The 20,377-nt window shown below is 42.1% G+C and overlaps 1 protein-coding gene and 1 long non-coding RNA gene across 6 annotated transcripts in view; one reads left to right on the top strand and one right to left on the bottom strand.

Moving 5' to 3' along the window:
* Positions 1–20,377, top strand: part of LOC129467698 (uncharacterized) — a 78,415-nt gene that overhangs the window by 22,223 nt on the left and 35,815 nt on the right. The gene's annotated exons all lie outside the window — the stretch shown is intronic.
* Positions 1–20,377, bottom strand: part of DNMBP (dynamin binding protein) — a 131,214-nt gene that overhangs the window by 79,115 nt on the left and 31,722 nt on the right. For all 5 annotated transcript variants that reach the window (XM_055252069.2, XM_055252078.2, XM_063627099.1 and 2 more), the window contains 2 exons: positions 13,162–13,316; positions 10,279–10,401 (listed from right to left, as the gene is read on the bottom strand). In XM_055252069.2, coding sequence (XP_055108044.2) covers positions 10,279–10,401; positions 13,162–13,306 — 268 coding nt within the window. In that variant the 5' untranslated portion in view covers positions 13,307–13,316. The remainder of the gene's footprint in view (positions 1–10,278; positions 10,402–13,161; positions 13,317–20,377) is intronic.

The raw sequence follows: 20,377 nt of genomic DNA, 5'->3' as shown, positions 1-20,377 counted from the left end.
CATGGCTAAAAGATTCACACTCCAAAAGCAAGGCAGATTAATGAATTTTAGTGTAATATTATGAAAGTTCACCAACATAGTTTCAGATCCCACACTGCAATTAACTCATAAGAAATTACCAATCGTTGAATTTTGGTGCAGTGTCAACGATGAATATTTGCAATTATTTGAAAAGACTATTAAAATACCTTTTCCCGTCTCCCATTGCATATTTGTGTAAGGCTGGATTTTCTTCACATAATTCCATGAAAACAACACATTGCAACAGATTGAATACAGATGCAAATAGAATCTGGTTTGCTTTTAGTAAGTCAAACATTAAAAATATTTACAAACATGTAAAGCAATGTCATTCCTCATTAATTTTTTTTGTTTGGAAAGCTATACTTATTTTTCATAAAAATATGTTATTTATGTTAATATGTAATGGGTTTTTAATAGATTGATAAACAAGTTTTAAAAATTCCCAGTTGTAATAGCTAATATGATAAATATCAACAGACACAGCCCACATAAACAGAAGCTCTTTGGGAAAAATACAATAATTAGCCAGGTGTGGTGGTGCCCACCTGTGGTTCCAGATACTTGGAAGGCTGAGGCGGGAGAGTCACTTGAACCTGGGAAGTCAAGGCTGCAGTGAGCCATGGCTGTGCTACTGCACTCCAGCCTGGGCGACAGAGAAAGACACTGTCTCAAAAACAAAAACAAAACAAAAAACCCCCAAAAAACCAAAAAAGCTCTTTGGGGTCTCAATAACTTTTAAGAGTATACAGGGAGGCCAGGTACAGTGGCTCACATCTGTAATTCCAGCACTTTGGGAGACTGAGGTAGAAGGATTGCTTGAGCAGAAGAGTTCAAGATCAGCCTGGGCAACATAGCGAGACCTCATCTCTATTTAAAATTAAAAAAAAAAATTAGCCGGGTGTGGTGGTGAGCGCTGTAGTCCCAGCTACTTGAGAACCTGAGGCAGAAGGATGGATTGCTTCAGCCCAGGAGTTTGAGCCTGCAGTGAGCTATGGTGGCACCACTGCACTCCGGCCTGGGCAACAGAGCAAGACCATGTCTCAAAAAAAAAAAAAAGGGTTCTTTGTTGGAGATGAAGGATATGGGCAGTGAATGTTCGATCATGTTCTCCAGAGGCCTTCTTGAACTGTCCCTATCCTGAAAATATATTAAAATGAGATCTTAAAAGAAGGTACCAATAATCACCACTTTTGTTTTTGAAAATAACCAATTTTCAGGTTATCCTCACAAAATGAAAGCTGAACAGTTAGCATCTATCTTATTGTAGAAGAAGTTGAGTAAAGAAAGGATAAGAGCACAGTATATGTTTCTGGAAAAATGAAATTAAAATTCAGTTCTATATGATTTATGATTTAATTTTGAAAAAATTACTCTAATTTTATAATAAATTGTTTTATAACAAACTCTTAATTATCTGATAAGCTGTTCATTTGTAGATTATCTATTTTAATCTTACAGTTAAGATTAAAGTTAATCTTACCTATACTTTTATAGTTAAAATTTCCTTCTCACTCAGTACCCAAGTCAGAGGTGCTCAAGGAATGCACCTGGCCTAGGTAAAAGAAGATCTGGGTAGCAAAGCACCTGGCAAAATCCTATGAGTCATTTTATAGTCAAGCACATTGGAAAACCAGTTGTCTTTTATGCTCTTGATTTTTATATGCTCTTGATTAAAAAAAATTTAGGCCAGGTGCGGTGGCTCACACCTGTAATCCCAGCACTTCGGGAGACCGAGGTGGGTGGATCACCTCAGGTCAGGAGTTCAAGACTAGCCTGGCCAACATGGTGAAACCCTGTCTCTACTAAAAATACAAAATTAGCTGGGCGGGGGGGTGGCGGGGGGGTGCACGCCTATAACCCCAGCTACTTGAGAGGCTGAGGAAGAAAAATGGCTTGAACGTGGGAGACAGGTTGCAGTGAGCTGAGGCTGCACCATTGCACTCCAGCCTGTGTGACAAGAGCGAAACTCCATCTCAACAACAACAAAAAATTAAGTCTACTCAGGCAAGGTAGCTATTGCCTGTAGTCTCAGCTACTCGTGAGGCTGAGGTGGGAAGACTGCTTGAGCCCAAGAGTTCAAGGCTACAGTGAACTATGATCAGACCACTGAACTCCAGCCTGGGTGACAAAGAGAGGCCCTGTCTCTAAAAAATAAAATAAAATAAACAAATAAGAAAAAAAAACTAAGTCTGTCTTATATTCCCAAGTAGGTTACAGGTTCCTTAATGATAGGTACCACCTTCTCTTTGGTATCTCAAGAGTCTGGTATGATGCCTTTTGCATGGCAAGCACTTGATGTTCATTTGCTAATGATGATTATTCTTCAACTCCAACTCCCAAATAAATTCATTACATTCTGCTTTCCAAACTGACTTTTGCTGCTAATTTCCTTTTTTCTTCTAATTCCTTCTTTCAAAATATTTCTTCCTTTTTTCTTTCCTTTTTTTTTTTTTTTTTTTTTTTTTTTGTGGAGACAGGGTCTCACTCTATCACCAAGGCCGAGTGCAGTGGTGCAATCACGGCTTACTGCAGCCTTGACCACCCGGGCTGAACTGATTGTCCCACCTCAGCCTCCTAAGCAGCTGAGACTACAGGCATGTGCCACTATACCTAGTTTTTATTTTGACAAGGTCTCACTATGTTGCCTAGGCTGGTCTCGAACTCCTGGACTCAAGTGATCCACCCGCCTCAGTCTCCCACAGTGCTGGGATTTCAGGTGTGAGCCACTGTGCCCAGCCTCTTCCTTCTACTAATTGCTCTATGCTACAACCATGGTCCAATTCCCACCATCTCACCCTTTTAAATCTTGTCCCCAGGCATTATTTCTTCAAGTCTACCAAATGATTCATGACAAATCAAGATTACAAATGTACCAGTTTTATCATCTCCCTCCCCGGGCCAAACTTTTACCATGAAGCACAAGGAGCCTACTGCTAATGGCTTCTTCCTCAATAATCCTATTCTTATTACCCAAAATATATAAAAAGTAAATTTGCTCTGGACACTCTCTCTAGAGGTTTACTGAGCTACCAAAAGACTTCTGCTTCCACTCCAAAGCAAACTTACATTCATGATTATCCAGTTATAACCTTCCCTTTCTCCAACTATCCAATATTATCTCACCTATGATAGGAGACCCTATTCCACACAAGGAGGCTTTCATTGTTATGAAGCCACATCATTATTAATCCCAAAGCCTTACTCATGTTACACTATCTCTCCATCTGAAACCTTGGCTTGCTTCTCTAAAAAACCTTAGAAGCTCACATTCATCTTGGCTGTCTATAGCCTAGAAAAGAAATTATTGCCTATATCATGAATTCTGACACTTGTATTTTTATATACTATACAGCACCTAACATAAGATTTTAGACTGAGAGAGAGATGCCCAACATATTTTCACAAATTTGATATTATTTGGTTTCAATGTTCCCCAAAAATAGGGTCTTGGTCCTGTATTTCTACATTCTTTTAACTTATGATTCCCTATCCCTTGGTCAGAAGTTGGGGTCCTAAAAAATCACAAGGCTGGGCACGGTGGCTCACGCCTGTAATCCCAGCACTTTGGGATGCCGAGGCAGGGGGATCACGAGGTCAGGAGATCGAGACCATCCTGGCTAACACGGTGAAACCCCGTCTCTACTAAAATTACAAAACATTAGCTGGGTGTGGTGGTGGGCGCTTGTAGTCCCAGCTACCAGGGAGGCTGAGGCAGGAGAATGGTGTCAACCAGGAGGCGGAGCTTGCAGTGAGCCGAGATTGCGCCACTGCACTCCAGCCTGGGTGACAGAGCGAGACTGTCTAAAAAAAAAAAAACAACAAAAATCCACAAGTAATTTTTCCCCCTCTGGCCGTAAGGCCATCCATCGGGAACACAGAGGGAATGCACTGGTGACTGACTGCTGTTCAGACACAATGGGCCTCTTGGTGAAGGGGAAGAATAAAAGCGTGCCATAACTCCCACTCTGCTGGCTTTGAAATCAACTGGCTTTCTTAAAGCTGTAGAATTATGCTATTTTCCTTGTTTTGCCAGATCCCCATGAACTCATATAATAAGGCTTGTTTTCCTGTCTATTTTCAGCAGGGTAACTGTTTTGATAAGCTTTATTACCTGATGGACTGCTATTTTATTGGTTATTTCTACATAGTAAAGGTGAATCTTCAAAAACATACACAACTTAGAACCTGGAAAGTACTTTAGAGATTATTTAGTTCAATACCCTTTTTATTTTAAAATTCATTTGATTATTATTACTTTTTGAGGCAGGGTCTCAGTCTGTTACCCAGGCTGGAGGGCAGTGGCTCAATCACTGCTCATTGTAGGCTTGACCTCCCAGGCTCAAGCGATCCTCCTGCCTCAGCCTCCTGAGTAGCTAGGACTACAGGTGTGTGCCACTGTGCCCAGCTAATTTTTTTTTTTTATTGTGGAGATAGGGTCTCATTTGTTGCCCAAGCTGGCCTCAAACTCCTGGGCTCAAGTGATCCTCCCACCTAGGCCTCCTAAACTGCTGAGATTAAAGGTGTGGGTCACCATATTCTGCCCCAATGCCCCTATTTTATAGCCCTCTTACTGAAGCATGAGTCTCTGTTTTTCATCAGAAAGAGTCATACAAGCTATTCCCCTGGGATCCTAGGTGATTCCTTAGGAACGGATCACTTTTTCCATTAGATCGGTATCTCCAGAATAACTAGTGGTCATTCCCAGACTTCTGAAATACCAATATGAGGAACTCCTGGACTAGCAAGACCAGATTTTGAGAACAGAAAAATAGGAAGTGTGGTGACCCTTAGGGTCAGCCCAAGCCTTTGACTCATGCACAATTAATCCCAGCCACACTGCTTGTTTCCTCTGTTTGGATTTTTTATTTGAACGGGAAATGCATTAGGAATAAAATGGTAAAAAGGAGTGCAGGTCTTCTTAGAATCGGATATGAGCAGTCTGACTGCAGTCCTGGGTTCCTCACGGACTGCTTTTGGGCTCTCTCTAAATGCCAGGGGAACTATGTGCTTTATGCAGCCTGACCACGTACAGTGTTTTATTCAGGTTTCCATACTAGCCATGTCAAAACTTCTTTCCTGAGAGCTCACATTCATGGCATCACAAATTTACAACACATGTGCTTTGACTGATAAATACCACTGGTCAATTTACTTTTTATTGGCCTTTTGTTTGAAGGGGCAGGTGATCTAGAAACATGTGGTTATAGGCAAGGGATGAGGATTCTGTGTTATGTGAGGCAATTATTAGTAATATTCTATTACTTGTCATAATATGCACTAACTTTTTTCTCTCCTCTGTGTCTTTTCCTTGTCCTAGTTTCTCTTTTTTTTTTTGAGACAGAGACTTGCTCTGTCGCCCAGGCTGCAGTGCAGTGGTGCGATCTCGGCTCGCTGCAACCTCTGCTTTCCGGGTTTGAGCAATTCTCCTGCCTCAGCCTCCCGAGGAGCTGGGATTACAGGTGCCTGCCACCGTGCTGGTGGAGACGGGGTTTCACCATATTGGCCAGGTTGATCTCAAACTCCTGACCTCGTGATCCACGCACCTCAGCCTCCCAAAGTGCTGGGATTACAGGCATGAGCCACTGCGCCCAGCCTCCTTGCACTGATCTCTTATTTTGCTTTTGTTCTTTACTCCCCTCCACCCCCCACCTTTCTTTTCTCCTCTCTGTTTTTTTTTTAGGATAGTCAGGGGCACTGGCCACCTGTTTTGATTCTTCTTCTAAGAGACAGACTTGTTTCTCAGTTTAAATAGAACTCGAGGCCAGGCGTGGTGGCTCATGCCTGTAATCCCAGCACTTTGGCAGGTCCAGGCAGGTGAATCGCTTGAAGTCAGGAGTTCCAGACCAGCTTGGCCAAAATGGTGAAACCCCGTCTCTACTAAAAATACAAAAATTAGTTGGGTGTGGTGGCACACACCTGTAATCCCAGCTACTCGGGAGGCTAAGGCATGATTATCACTTGAACCAACGAGGCGGAAGTGGCAGTGAGCAGAAATTGCGCCACTGCACTCCCACCTGGGCGACAGTGTGAGACTCCGTCCCAAGAAAAATATATATATAGGTATATATATATATATTTTAACTCAAAACAGTAGGAATAGTCCAAAACAATTACATAGCTTCAGGAAAAGGAAGAAGGGTGACACCTGCTGGAACAAAGATCAGAGGTTCTGATTTCACATAGAATCTCTCTGAGAACAGACACACAAAACTTCACAGAATTATCCCAGAAACAAGATACCCAAAGCACATCAACGAAGCCCAGGCGCCCAGGTTAAGACTAATAAGAACAGCTAGCATTTACTGAGCGCTTACCTACTACCATATGTTTTCCATGTACAACCTCATCTAATCCTCACAATCACCCTGAGGTAGGTATTATATTATTATCCTCATTCTGTAGATAAGAAAACTGAGCCTGAGAGACTTAACTAGTCCAAGGTCACAGCTATTACGTGGTGGACTTGGATTTAAACTTAGGCCTGTCAGAATTCTTATCCCCTAAGCCATACTGCCCGCTCTAAATACATATAGACATCTATAAATTACATATATATTTTTCTCTTATTAATCCTAATGATACTTCTTAAAGGTAACTAAATAACAATGAACTAAAAAGGCACGTGGTAAAACACAACAGATCCCAAACATTATCCCACATACTTTTTTTTTTTTTTTGAGATGGAGTTTCGCTCTTGTTGCCCAGGCTGGACTGCAGTGGCACAATCTTGGCTCTCTGCAACCTCCACCTCCCGGGTTCAAGCAATTCTCCTGCCTCAGCCTCCCAAGTAGCTGGGATTACAGGTATGCACCATCATGCCCAGTTAATTTTGTATTTTTAGTAAAGATGGGGTTTCACCATGTTGGCCAGGCTGGTCTCGAACTCCTGACCTCAGGTGATCCACCTGCCTAGGCCTCCCAGAGTGCTGGGATTACAGGCGTGAGCTACCATGCCTGGCCCCGCATACTCTCAAGGTTTCCAAATCCCCTCCTGACATATTCCATCATCAACATTTCATTTACAGACACACTGATCTGATGGAAAAAGTGATTTTCAGTCTAGGAAGTTGAGGCACCATCCCAAGCACTAGACTTAAAAAACAGGAAGCCTAGATGCAAGTCTGATAAACTATATCTGGCATGAAACAATACTTTCATTTTTTAGTGATTTTGTTTCCCACCAGTAAAATTAATACCTGTTGATGTGACTTATCATGTATAGAAAAAGAGAAATTAAAATCACTTGTGTGACAAGCTAAGTTTCCTAGAAAAAGGCAAGTTGCATAGGTATAACTAACTTCTCCATCTTCAAAGTCTTGTGTTTCCAAATTAAAAGACAGAGCTAAAAAAAAACGTGAAAGGCATAGAAGGAAAGCTGACTGTGTGTTTACTGAGTAGATTATCACAGAGAGGAGAACAAGATAAAACCATGGATAATTAGTACATCTCGTTCTAGTCTCTCTTTCCCAGTGTATCCCCCTGCCAGCATCCTCTTCCTTTGGATTCCACTTAACATCTTTAAGCTTATTAGGCTTAAGTGGTTAAAAGGTAGTCAAGATAAAATTACAGATTCCAGGTCCTGGCCTGACCTTGAGTCAGTCTTCGGACAGGTGACTCACGATGCCAGGTTCTGAGAATCTCTCGGATGGCCATGCTTCCTAAGAAAAGTCCATGCTACCCACATCCTCTGAACAGCTCAGTGGAAGCCACTGCACTCTTGTCCTTTCTCCATTCCATCAGATATGGACTACAGACTCCACTAGGAGAGCTATGACTAAGGACAGATAAGGTCCTTGCTATAATCTCTTAATCTATTTCTGTCTACCTTCCCAACACTGATTAACAAGAAAGCATACAGAGCTGAAGAGGAGACTGAGTATAAAGTGAAGTGTAAGAAACTCTCAAAACAACAGAGTGTGGTGGCGTTTTCTCTCATTAATAGCGTTTTTTTTTTTTTTGAAACAAGGTCTTGCTCTGTTGCCCAAGCTGGAGTGTAGTGGCGTAAACACAGCTCACTGCAGCCTCAACCTCCTCGGCTCAGGCTCCTGCCTCAGTCTCCTGAGTAGCTGGGACCACAGGCATATACCACTGGTATGCACCACCATGCTTGGTTAATTTAATTTTTTTTTGTAGAGACAAGGTCCTGCCATGTTGCCCAGGCTGATCTCAAACTCCTGGGCTCAAGGGATACTCTTGCCTTTGGCCTCCCAAAATGCTAGGATTACAGGCATGAGCCACTATACCCAGCCTCTTATCAATCCTAATGATACTTCTTAAAGTTAAGTAAGGTCTGTAATCCCAGCTACCCGGGAGACTGAGGTGGTAGCATCACTTGAGACTAGGAGTTTCAGACCAGCCTGGGCAACAACGTGAGACCCTGTGTCTTAAAAAATAAAACAAAATTTGTATAATAAAAAATAAATAATCCCAGCACTTTGGGAGGCCAAGGTGGGCAGATCACAAGATCAGGAGTCTGAGACCAGCCTGACCAATATGGTGAAACCCCATCTCTACTAAAAATACAAAAATTAGCCGGGTGTGGTGGCAGGCGCCTGTAGTCCCAGCTACTCGGGAGGCTGAGGAAGGAGAATCGCTTGAACCTGGGAGGCGGAGGTTGTAGTGAGCCAAGATCACGCCACTGCACTCCAGCCTCGACAGAATGAGACTCCGTCTCAAAAAACAAACAAACAAATAAATAAACAAAATAAAACAAAATCTAAAAATAAAGAAATTCTCAAAATAGATTTTGAGGATTAAGGTCAAAATCCATTATTCCATTCTTATCACTAAGGGTTAGAGAAGTTTGCTAGGTTTTTCTGGGTGTGTGTGTGTGTGTGTGTGTGTGTGTGTGTGTGTGTACATGATTTAAGAAATCAAGCCTGTCCCTTTTGTGCCATATGCCAAAGAGCAAGTAATGATATTAATAACACACCTAATAAGTTCTACTGTTTTGATGACTGAGTCATCACAAAATTGGATTGATCAGAAGCTTCTGTCTTTTAGACACTACTGGTTTCTCTGTTTATGCAGAATGGACTTAAGAATACTTGTTGAAATGGTTTATAGTTTATAGTTTGTTCATCTAATCAGAGTGCAAGAAAGGAGAAATACTTGGAAAATCACTGAGAGATGGCTATGACTACCTGTTTTAATTTATATTTATTTATTTATTTATTTGAGACAGGGTCTCGCTCTGTCACTCAGGCTGGAGTACAGTGATGTGATCATAGCTCAATGACACTTCCAACTCAAGCAATCCTCTTGCCGCAGCCTCCTGAGTTGTTAGGACTATAGGTGCATATCACCATGCCTGGCTAAGTATGACTATCTGTTTTAAATCACTTCCTTTTAAACTGGCTCTGATGAGACAGCAGTAAAATAGGGATGTTTTGCACCTGTCTCTTAATTTCCACATCAAAATTCCTGCTCTACTATTGTGCATTAATAAATGGTAATACTGTTAGCAAAGCCGTATACAGTTATTTTTTTTCTCCCTCCCCCCACGCCCCATATCACTTTTTAAAAGAGAAATAAAGCCTGAAGTTGGTCAGGCGCAGTGGCTCATGCCTGTAATCCCGGCACTTTGGGGGGCCGAGGCAGGCAGATTGTTTGAGCCTAGGAGTTCGAGACCAGCCTGGGCAATATGGCAAAACTCCATCTCTACCAAAAATACTAAAAATTAGCCCAGCATGGTAGCATGTGCCTGCGGTCCCAGCTACTCATGAAGCTGAGGTGGAAGGACTGCTTGAGCCTGGGAGGCAGAGGTTGCAGTGAGCTGAGATCACACCACTGCACTCCAGCCTGGGCAACAGAGTGAGAGTACTGTCTCAAAAAAAAAAAAAAAAGAGAGAGAGAGCGTGCGCCTGAAGTGTGGCTATGGCATGGGGGCAGTGGAAAGATAATCCTGGACTTAGAATATGATGAGTTCATATTCTGAGGCCAAGACTTCCCACCTCCAGCCAACAGTCTTTGAATTTTGCTCTCATTAGTTATAAAATACCGTTAATAATCCCCACTTTCCTACCTCCCAGGTCTGTGCTGAAGATCAAATGAGAATATATTTGTGAGAAAATACCATGGAAATTGTAAAATGGTACTAAACTATAAGGCATCATTACGTCCACGCTACTTTGGTATTGCCGAGGACTCTCTAGAGGTTAAGCCACTTCACAAATTCAAAAAGGATCTGGCTGTCGAAACGGGCAGACTCCAAAAATCTAATTTCAAATAGTCTACTATTTGATGAGCAGCTTACCTCGATGGAGGGGAAGATTATCCAATTCTTGGGATGTGAATTCACAAATGCACACAAACAGCCTCTCTCCCTCTTTTAGACTGGGAATGGTCACAATTTCCACAAAACTGCTGGGGAACTGTCCTGAAAATAAAAGCAAACATATTAAATTTTAATGCTGAGATTTCTTTTCCCGTCTGTGTACAAGGACAAAAACTTTTCTTCTGAGTCCATGTATAGACCCTAACTTGAAAACTCAGTGAATACTCATAATTGGAGAATCTGTTGGAGAAGAAGTATAGTGCACAAAACTGGATGCATGCAGAACAGAGAGAATGCAATTCAATTCGGTACACATTTACTGGGGGCTGCTATACGCAAAGCACGCTGCAGAGGAAAACCTAAGTAAGACAGTTTTGGTTTTCAAAGAGCTAAAAACCTAGTTCAGATAAAAAGTCAAATTCAGACATAAATAATAATTCAATCCTGAAATCTGGTATCACAACCTAAGCACACAAATTGTTATGGAAGCTCAGAGAAGACAGGTAATCGGTCAGGAAGAACATAAAAAACTTTATGAAAACAATAGCATTTGAATCTGAAGGTGGACAAGGTTTTAATAGGTGGTGGTAGAAAGACAGGGCCTGCCAGTTGGAAAGTATCAGAAAGTCTGACTGATTCTACCTTCTATCTCTGGGTCTATTTATCTCCAGACCCACCACCTTGATCCATGCCATCACCATCTCTCACCTGGATTACTGCAGCGACCTTCCAAATGCTTCCCTGCCTTCAGTGTTGTCCCTATTATTCTTAAGTCTGGAGCAGTGAGTTTTCTAAAATTCAAATCTGATCATGTTCAAAGCACTTTCAGAGTTTCCCATTTCCTTCACTCTTTACCATGGCATACTCTGCCTCCCATGATCCAGCTTTTGCTCATCTCTCCAGCCCACCTTTCTCCCTCAACCACTCACACCTCGTGTCCTACTAAACTTCTCTAAGTCGCCAGTGTTCTCACACTCCAGGGACCTTCAACAAGCAATCCTCTCTGCCTACCATCTTTGCCTTGCTAACTCCTTCTCATCATTTGTCTCAGCTGAGATATCTTTTCTACTGGGAAATAATTTATCTCCCAAATGTGGGTTAAGTGTCAACGGAGTGTGCTCGAAGGACTCCAACCCAGACTTACATAAATATGAATATATGCAAGTTAAGGACTGGATTAACACAGATGCATGTGGTGTGGGAAAAGCTTCCACCCTTCCCTAGGCTAATTAATGAAAGAAATCGATGTGAACATATATTTTACAGAATCGAAGACAGCTAACCAGGTGTGTGGAATGTGGGAGGTAGGTAGCATGTAGGGTAAAGGATAACTTTAATAAATTTGGGCCAGCCATGGATCCAGGAAGGAGTGAACAGCATGAATCATGCTCCTTTGAAGAAAATGAAAGAAAGATCACTTCTCGGCCTTTTGCCTAAGATCAAGTGAAGAATGAAAGAAAGGGTAGAAAATGTTTAAAGAAGACAGCCAGAGGAAAGAAGGTGGAGAGCACCTTGTGTTCCACAAATCATAAAGCTGGTTATGAAAAACAGTAGTGCCGGGTGTGGTGGCTCATGCCTGTAATCCCAACACTTTGGGAGGCCGAGGCGGGCGGATCATGACGTCAGGAGATTGAGACCATCCCAGCTAACATGGTGAAACCCCGTCTCTACTAAAAACACAAAAAATTAGCCAGGTGTGGCGGCATGCGCCTGTAGTCCCAGCTACTCGGGAGGCTGAGGCAGGAGAATGGCATGAACCTGGGAGGTGGAGCTTGCAGTGAGCTGAGATCCTGCCACTGCATTCCAGCCTGGGCGACAGAACAAGACTCCGTCTCAAAAAAAAAAAAAAAAAAAAAAAAAAAGCAGTAGTAAACAACAGGGTTATGAAGAAAGGAATAACACAAGTTTTGAGAAGAGAAATAATAGCACCGAACACAAAGGATAAAGACCTGGGAAGCGAAAGGGAGTGAAAGGGAAAGACTTGGATAGAAACCTGGGCTGGGGCAGCTGGTGTCTAGTGGTGCAATCTCTTGAAGGAATCAACAAAGAGACATGAAATGGTAACAGAAATCTTCCCCTAACTGGTAAAGACTACATATGAATACAGAAGGAAAACACAAAAGGATTCTGAAACTTATTGACTTGGGCTTCCCATTTAGCTAGCTTTCTTTTCTTTCTTTTCTTTCTCTCTTTCTCTCTCTCTCTCTCTTCCTCCCTCCCTACCTCCCTTCCTACTTCCCGTCCTTTCTTATTGATTGATTGATTGATTGAGATGGTATCTTGCTATGCTGACCAGGCTGGTCTCGAACTCTTGGCCTCTAGCAATCCTCCCATCTCAGCCTCCCAAAGTGCTGGGATTATAGGCAAGAGCCACCGTGCCCAGCCTTTATTTTTATTTTTATTATTTATTAATTTATTTAGAGACAGAGTTTCGCTCTTGTCGCCCAGGCTGGAATGCAATGGCACAATCTCAGCTCACTGCAACCTTTACCTCCTGGGTTCAAGCAATTCTCCAGCCTTGCCTCCTGAGTAGCTGGGATTACAGGCACATGCCACCACACCCAGCAAATTTTGTATTTTTAGTAGAGACAGGGTCTCACCATCTCACCATGCTGGCCAGGCTGGTCTTGAACTCCTGACCTCAGGTGATCCACCCACCTCAGCCTCCCAAAGTGCTGGGATTATAGGCATGAGCCACTGTGCCCAGCTAGGACTAATTTTCTTTTTTTTTCTTTCTTTTTTTTTTTTTTTTTTTTGAGATAGGGTCTCACTCTGTTGCCCAGGCTGGAGTGCAGTGCCGGCCTTTATTTTTAATATGGAAAGAAGTCAGGGCCTGTGGTCCACTATGAGTCTCTTACTTACCCGTAACATCCTCCTTCTTTCCTAGAAGCCAAAATTCATCCACCACTGCCAGCACCTCAATAACATCTCCAACAAAGAGCGGCAGTTCTTCTGATACACTAGGGCAGAAGTCAAAAATGGCTCGAACCACTGAGCCAGCCTCCATGTTTTATAACCTGGAAAGATAGATCAAGAGAAACAGAAAACATCAATATTTAAGACACTGCAATATAGATCTATTTCTTGGGAATGATAAAGCTTAAGATACAAATATACTTAAAATGAAGCCAAAGCTAAGCAAATAAGTTAGCACTTCCTATTTTATTTTTGAGATAGGGTCTCACTCCCATCGCCCAGGCTGGAGTGCAGTGGAGCAATCACGGCTCACTGCAGCCTCGACTTCCTGGGCTCAGGTGATCCTCCCAGCTCAGTCTCCCAAGAAGATTGGGCTACAGGCATGTGCCACCATGTCCAGCTAATTTTTTGTATTTTTACTAGAGGCAGGGTTTCACCATGTTGCCCAGGCTGGTCTCAAACTCCTGGGCTGAAGCAATCTGCCCACCTTGGCCTCCCAAAATGCTGGGATTACAGGCATGCTCCACCGTAGCTGGTCTCATATTTTAAAATATCAAAGTTACTTCTCATTTCTTTTTCCTTTTTTGGGCATGAGGGGCGGGGAACACGGTCTTGCTTTATCACCCAGGCTGGAGTGCAGTAGTGTGATCATAGCTCACTGCAGTCTCCAGCTCCCAGGCTCAAGTGATCCTCCTACCTCAGCTTTCTGAGTAGCTGGAACTACAGGCGCACACCACTGTGCCTGACTTTTTATTTTTATTTTTAGATGAAACCTCGCTGTGCTTTCCACGCTGGAGTGCAGTGGCACAATCTCGGCTCACTGCCACCTCCGCCTCCTAGCTCAGTCTCCCAAGTGATTCTCGAGGCTCAGCCTCCCAAGTAGGTGGGACTACAGGCATGCGCCACCATGCCCAACTAATTTTTGTATTTTTAGTAGAGACGGGTTTTGCCACATTGGCCAGGCTCATCTCAAACTCCTGGCCTCAAGTGATCTGCCCACCTCAGCCTCCCAAAGTGCTGGGATTACAGGCGTGAGCCACTGCCCCAGCCTTTTTTTTTTTTTTTTTTTTTTTTTTTGTAGAGATGAGCTCTCACTTTGTTACCCAGGCTAGTGTTGAACTCCTGGCTTCAGTGATCCTCCTGCTTCGGCCTCCCAAAGTCTTGGGATTCCAGGTATGAGCCACCACACCTGGTCTAATTTAAAAATAATAATTTCCTCATATATTTTTCATTTGGCCCGCAAAGGAATTCAGGAACAAAACAAAACAAAACAAAAACCCTAGACCTCTCAGTGACAGAAAAGATTCAAGTGTCAGCAAATGTAGGCTTTTCAGAATGCCTGAAGAGGGCAGTAAGGAAATTAACATTTTTAAAGCACCAGACAACATGGTAATTTTAAAATACAATACTTTAAAAAGTAGAGATTTTAAATATGGCATTTTATTCCCCACAGAGTTTAAAGATTAGGATACTAAGGCTTAGTATAGTTAGAAAACATTATTAGTCCAAGATCACAGTGCTCACAGCAGCAGGGCCAGGACTCAAACTGAGGGCATTCTGATTCCTACCTACTGAGACTATCTGCAAATAAATGTACCACAACCTGAAGAACAGCAGCAGAACCATGCCTCAAAGGCCTAGATGGAAAACCTATTGGGGGCTGGCGCAGTGGCTCGCACCTGTAATCCCAGCACTTTGGGAGGCCAAGGCAGGTGGATCACCTGAGGTGAGGAGTTTTGAGGCCAGCCTGGGCAACGTGGTGAAACCCCGTCTCTACTAAAAATACAAAAATCAGTCAGGCACGGTGGCGGGTGCCTGTAATCCCAGCTACTTGGGAGGCTGAGGCAGGAGAATCACTTGAACCCAGGAGGCCGAGGTTGCAGTGAGCCGAGGTCGTGCCATTGCATTCCAGCCTGGGTGACGGAGTGAGACTCAGAAAAGCGAAAAGGAAAAGGAAAGGGAAAACCTATTGAATGACTCATGCCTGTAATCCTAGCACTTCGGGAGACTGAGGCTAGAGGATCAATTGCAGTCAGGAGTTCAAGACCAACCTGGGCAACAGAGCAAGACTTCACCTCTACTTTACAAAAAAAAAAGTTAGAAAAGTAAAAATCTGTAAGAAAGGAAGAAAGGACTATGTAGATGGCACCTCCAGACAAGATTTAGCATCCTATGCCAGATCAAGTATATGTTTTTGGTTCACAGAAGTCAGTGGCCCAACCCCGGAGAGTATCCTTGTACTGTTAACGGTGTCTGTGCTGTAATAAGACGATGTGTCCATTACCTTGATGCATGTGGCTGGGGAAACTACATATGTATTGACGCAGCAGAAAGAGAGGACATAAGTAGTGGACATCCATCCATCTGTAGACAATCGGCCTTGATGACAGCTACATTTCTCCCTATGTCTCTTAAAGGAGCAGCTGAAGATGACCAGAGTATCCAGGCCTGAAATCTATTTTTCTTTTCTTTTCTTTTTAGAGATGGGTCTTGCTCTGTTGCCCAGGCTGGAGTGCAATAATAGCTCACTGCAGCCTTGAACTCCTGGGCTCAAGTGATCCTCCTGCCTCAGCCTCCCAAGTACAAGTCTATTTTTCTTTAACCATCTCAAGTACTTATTTGGTCTTGGTAGAGATGAATGAGGACTCTACCTTCCATCTCACATACAACCATCATCACATCAAAAAGCATGAAGTGCCTAACTACAAAAAAAGAAAAGGTAGTGGTAGCTCTGTTAATTTTATTTATTTATGAGACAGGGTCTATTCTGAGGCCCAGGCCCAGGCTGGAGTGCAGTGGCTCACTGTAGCCTCGATATCCAGGGCTCAAGCAATCTTCCCACCTCAGCCTCCTGGGTACATATGGCTACAGGTATGCATAACCATGCCCAGCTAATTTTTTTTTGTACTTTTTTGTAGAGACAGGGTTTTACTATGTTGCCCAGGTTGGTCTCAAACTCCTGGGCCACCCGCCTTGGCCTCCCAAAGTGCCAGGGGGTTACAGGCAGAAGCCACCATACCTGACCTCTGTTAATTTATAATCCAGTCAGGCACGGTGGCTCACGCCTGTAATCCCAGCACTTTGGGAGGCCGAGGCGGGTGGATCACCTGAGGTCAGGGAGTTCGAGACCAGCCTGACCAACATGGAGAAACCCCGTCTCTACTAAAAATACAAAATTAGCCGGGGGTGGTGGTGCATGCCTGTAATCCCAGCTACTCGGGAGGCTGAGGCAGGAGAATCGCTTCAACCCAGGAGGTGGAGTTGCGGTGAGCCAAAATCGCACCATTGCACTCCAGCCTGGGCAACAAGAGCAAAACTATGTCTCAAAAAAAAAAAAATTATATCCAAGAAAACACTGATGTGGATAAACATATTAGGCATATAATAAATCATTTAGTATATTAATATGGAGTACCTAGATGTTAATAAATCATACTACACAAACATTACCTATTTAATTTGTACTGTCAAGCAAAAGTAGGTTATCTTTGTGTTACTTATTATAGACTTTTTGTCTATAATAAGATGACTTGAGTCCACAGTGGAAAAGAGAAGTGGTAAGTGGGTATTTCCCACAGATGCTACTAACACATTTTCTCCAAGTATTACCAAAAAAAATCTAATTATAATTACATGCTGAGGAGGCAGCATATATGAATGTAAAGCACTAGGCTTCTGTAGTCAGAGAGACCCAGGTCCACAGCCCAGCTCCACTATTTATTAGCATTTTCACCTTGGACATCTTAAACTCTCTGGGCTTCAGTTTCCTCATCCAGATAAGTGGAGATAATCATACTTTCATAATAACCATCAAGACTATTATAGTTATAACAGTGCCTAACATCCATTGAGTACTTCCTAGGTACATGCATTTACCATGTACTTCCCCGAGTCCTCGCAAGGACCTTATCATATGTTATTGGTTCCCATTTGGCAGGTGGGGACACGGGATCAGAGAGATGATAGCTGTCCAAGGTCACATAATAAGTCAGAGGTGTAATGGGAAGCCAAATCTGTCTGTCTCCAAAGCCTTAACCAGTATGCTAACTGTGAAGGCACCTAGGTCAGGGCTGGTATAGTAGCTGCTCAATAAACATTAGTCATTATTACAAAGCATCATTTCCATAATCAACTGCAAGCTCAAATTTGTGTCACTGATATAGCATCACCAGAGAATGTGCTATTTCAAACACATAAACACTACAGAGCTTACCATTTCAACATGTCAAAACCTGGTTAACTTTGATTGTTTAAAAATAGACACATTCCAGACTTCCCTGACTTCTTTATTAAAAAACCTTGAACATGATTTACTCTTTGGCTGATGGGTCCAAGTTCATTATTAAGACTACACATTACTGTATTAAGCTGTGATACACAATACCAGCACTGTCTACCTTTTAGGCCTTTCTCTTTCAATGCCAGCCTACCCTCTGCTCTCCTCTGTCAACTTTTCCACCCCCTTGCTATATTGCTGTTTATGATCTGCTATGGAGGGGAGACCACACGCATACTACCAAAATTATGTAAAGTTCCCAGATAAATAAAAGTAAACAAGCTCTAAATGCGAGGCTAACAAACTCTACTGTGGTGGGAAAGGACACATGTTCGTGGTAGAGTTTTTCAACAGTTATTTTTATGTGCACTGAGGCCCCTTTCTTACTTTCTGGCTGTCTTCCAGAGGACTTAAGTTGCCAGATGTCAGATTTCCACATAAGGGTGGTGTCCTAAGTATTTTCTTAAAAAAAAAAAAAAAAAAAAAAAACCACACACACATAATGTCGTGCAAACTTCTTAGCCATCTAGATGTTTATGTTATTAAAACAATTCCTTAACCTTGGGCCAAAGTAGATACTGTTTTTCTTCTTATACTACATTTTCTCAAATTTCATCTCACTATCAGACTAGATATATCTAATTATCTAAAATATCAAGTAAAGAATTAGCATAAACCCCATATGATTACTTAGAGAACTACCCCATTACACAAAGAGAGTAATGCTTGTAATCTGAAAGAGTTAAAGCTTCTCCCAGAGAATCTTTTCGCTCTACCAGAAAATGACTCAGAAGCAGAGGAGAATCTGGCTCAATAAATACTTTTACTGACTGACCTCCTACTCCATTGGAATGAGTGTGTAAACACTGAGGAGCACACACCCTAGAAGGGTACTGAAGTCACGGCCTCGCTAAATTACATGATTCGTGTGTGAGACCCAAAAGTATGTATAATATGATGAATCTCATCTGTCTTCTCTGCCCTGTATACACTATGAAAAGCAGCTACTCTTATTCATGCCAGGGCCATTTTAGAAGCCTGAGCATATATTTTGAAACAATCATAAATGGCTTCTATAAGCTGTCCACCAACTCCAGATAGAAGTAAAAAGAACTGCAGAGGAAATCAGAACACAGATGGGCTGGAGAGAACGCCGAGGAAATTACTGCTTATATGGCATGATTTCAGGGACAGCAGAAAAATTTGCTATGAAAACACCACCTTCTTCCCTTGCTGGTGAACGCCTGTCTTTCCACCTTTAGAGAGTCATTCTGCATTTGAAATATAGATATCTTTGGAAAGAAAATTCTTCAAACCCTTTTAGAATGTAAACTCTGTGAAGGAAGAGATTTATTTCATTCACTGGTCTACAGCAGTGCCTGGCACATAAAATATTTTCAGATTTTTGGTGAACAAATGATTTGTTGAAGTTTGGGAAAATATATGAAACTCTTTTTTTATTCTTATCTTTTAAAAATTTTTTTCCAATAATCCAACCTGTCACAATATATGAAACTATTCAGATCAAAATCTCAAGTTCTACTTATCTAAAACTAAATTAACCATCTCTTCCCCAAAAATAGTTTTACCTTCCAGCTTGTCTATGTATGGCACTGGCAACAGTGCCATAGAAATGTCATAGAAATCTTCCAGGTCAAGCATTAATATCTTGGACTTCCTCATCCTCTATGGCAGATGGTACACTAAGAACAACAGCTACTGTATGATTATCTACCAAGTGTCAGACACTGATCTAGGAGCTTAAATCCTCATGACTCTGCAAGGTAGACAGCAAGTCTCCAAAGCCAGGGTGCCTGCATTCCAATCCCAGCACCACCACTGAGCAATTTACTCAATCTCTTTAGCTGACAAATAGCCAAACCAGAACCCGAAGTCAGGCCTGTTTGATTCCCATGCCCACCTTCTTTTTACGGCAAACATCACTTTTCTTAAACTTCATTGGTTCTTCCTTCAACATCCTCTAGACTTCCATTTTTCTGTTTCTCCAACATTTAACTATGAAAATTTTCAAACAGTGAGGTTGAAAGAATTTTACACCCACCACCTAGATTCTAGCATTAACATCTTACTGCAGTTACTTTATCACAGATTATCTATCCCTTTATTCGTTTATCAATTTGTGTTATTTTTTGGATACATTTCAAATATATGTATTTTTAATTTTGATGCACTTCAAAATAAACCATAAATATTTCCCACCAAACTTTGACATATATATCTTAACTAGAGTCCAATATTTGTTTACAGTTTTTGTTGTTGTTTTTTTCTTTTTTGAGACAGGGTCTCTGTCACCTAGGCTAGAGTGCAGTGGTGTGATCTTGGCTTACTCTAACCTCTGCCTCCCAGGCTCAGGTGATCCTCCCACCTCAGCCTCCTGAATATCTGGGATCACAGGCGTGTATCACCACACCTGGCTAACTTCTTTACAGAGGTGAGGTTTTGCCATGTTGCCCAGGCTGGTCTCTCGGCCTCCCAAATTGCTGGGATTACAGGCGTGAGCCACCACGCCTGGCCAGCAGTTTTTTTTTGTTTTTGTTTTTTTAAAGTACCTTTTTCCTCTCCCTACTGGCCAAGGAATTACAAATTCTAAATTTTAACAGAATTGCAGCTCTGTTCTCCCCACTAAAATGGCAGTAAATCTGATTAATCTTTCTAAAATGTCAATTTTTATATATAACACAGTTGGATAAGAATTTACAGGTCCTCCTATTTTCTATAATTCATACATTCAACGAATATTTATCAAGCCAAATGGCATCAACCAAAGCCCTATGCAAACTAAAAATCTGGCTTGACTGGGTAAGCTAATCATTTGATGATCCTTCACCCAACATTCTAAGTATTTATTCTCTCATCCTGTTGGTG

This window comes from Symphalangus syndactylus, chromosome 2 (assembly GCF_028878055.3).
Source record: "Symphalangus syndactylus isolate Jambi chromosome 2, NHGRI_mSymSyn1-v2.1_pri, whole genome shotgun sequence".
NCBI lineage: Eukaryota > Metazoa > Chordata > Mammalia > Primates > Hylobatidae > Symphalangus > Symphalangus syndactylus.
This window is presented reverse-complemented; position numbering and strand designations above follow the sequence as displayed.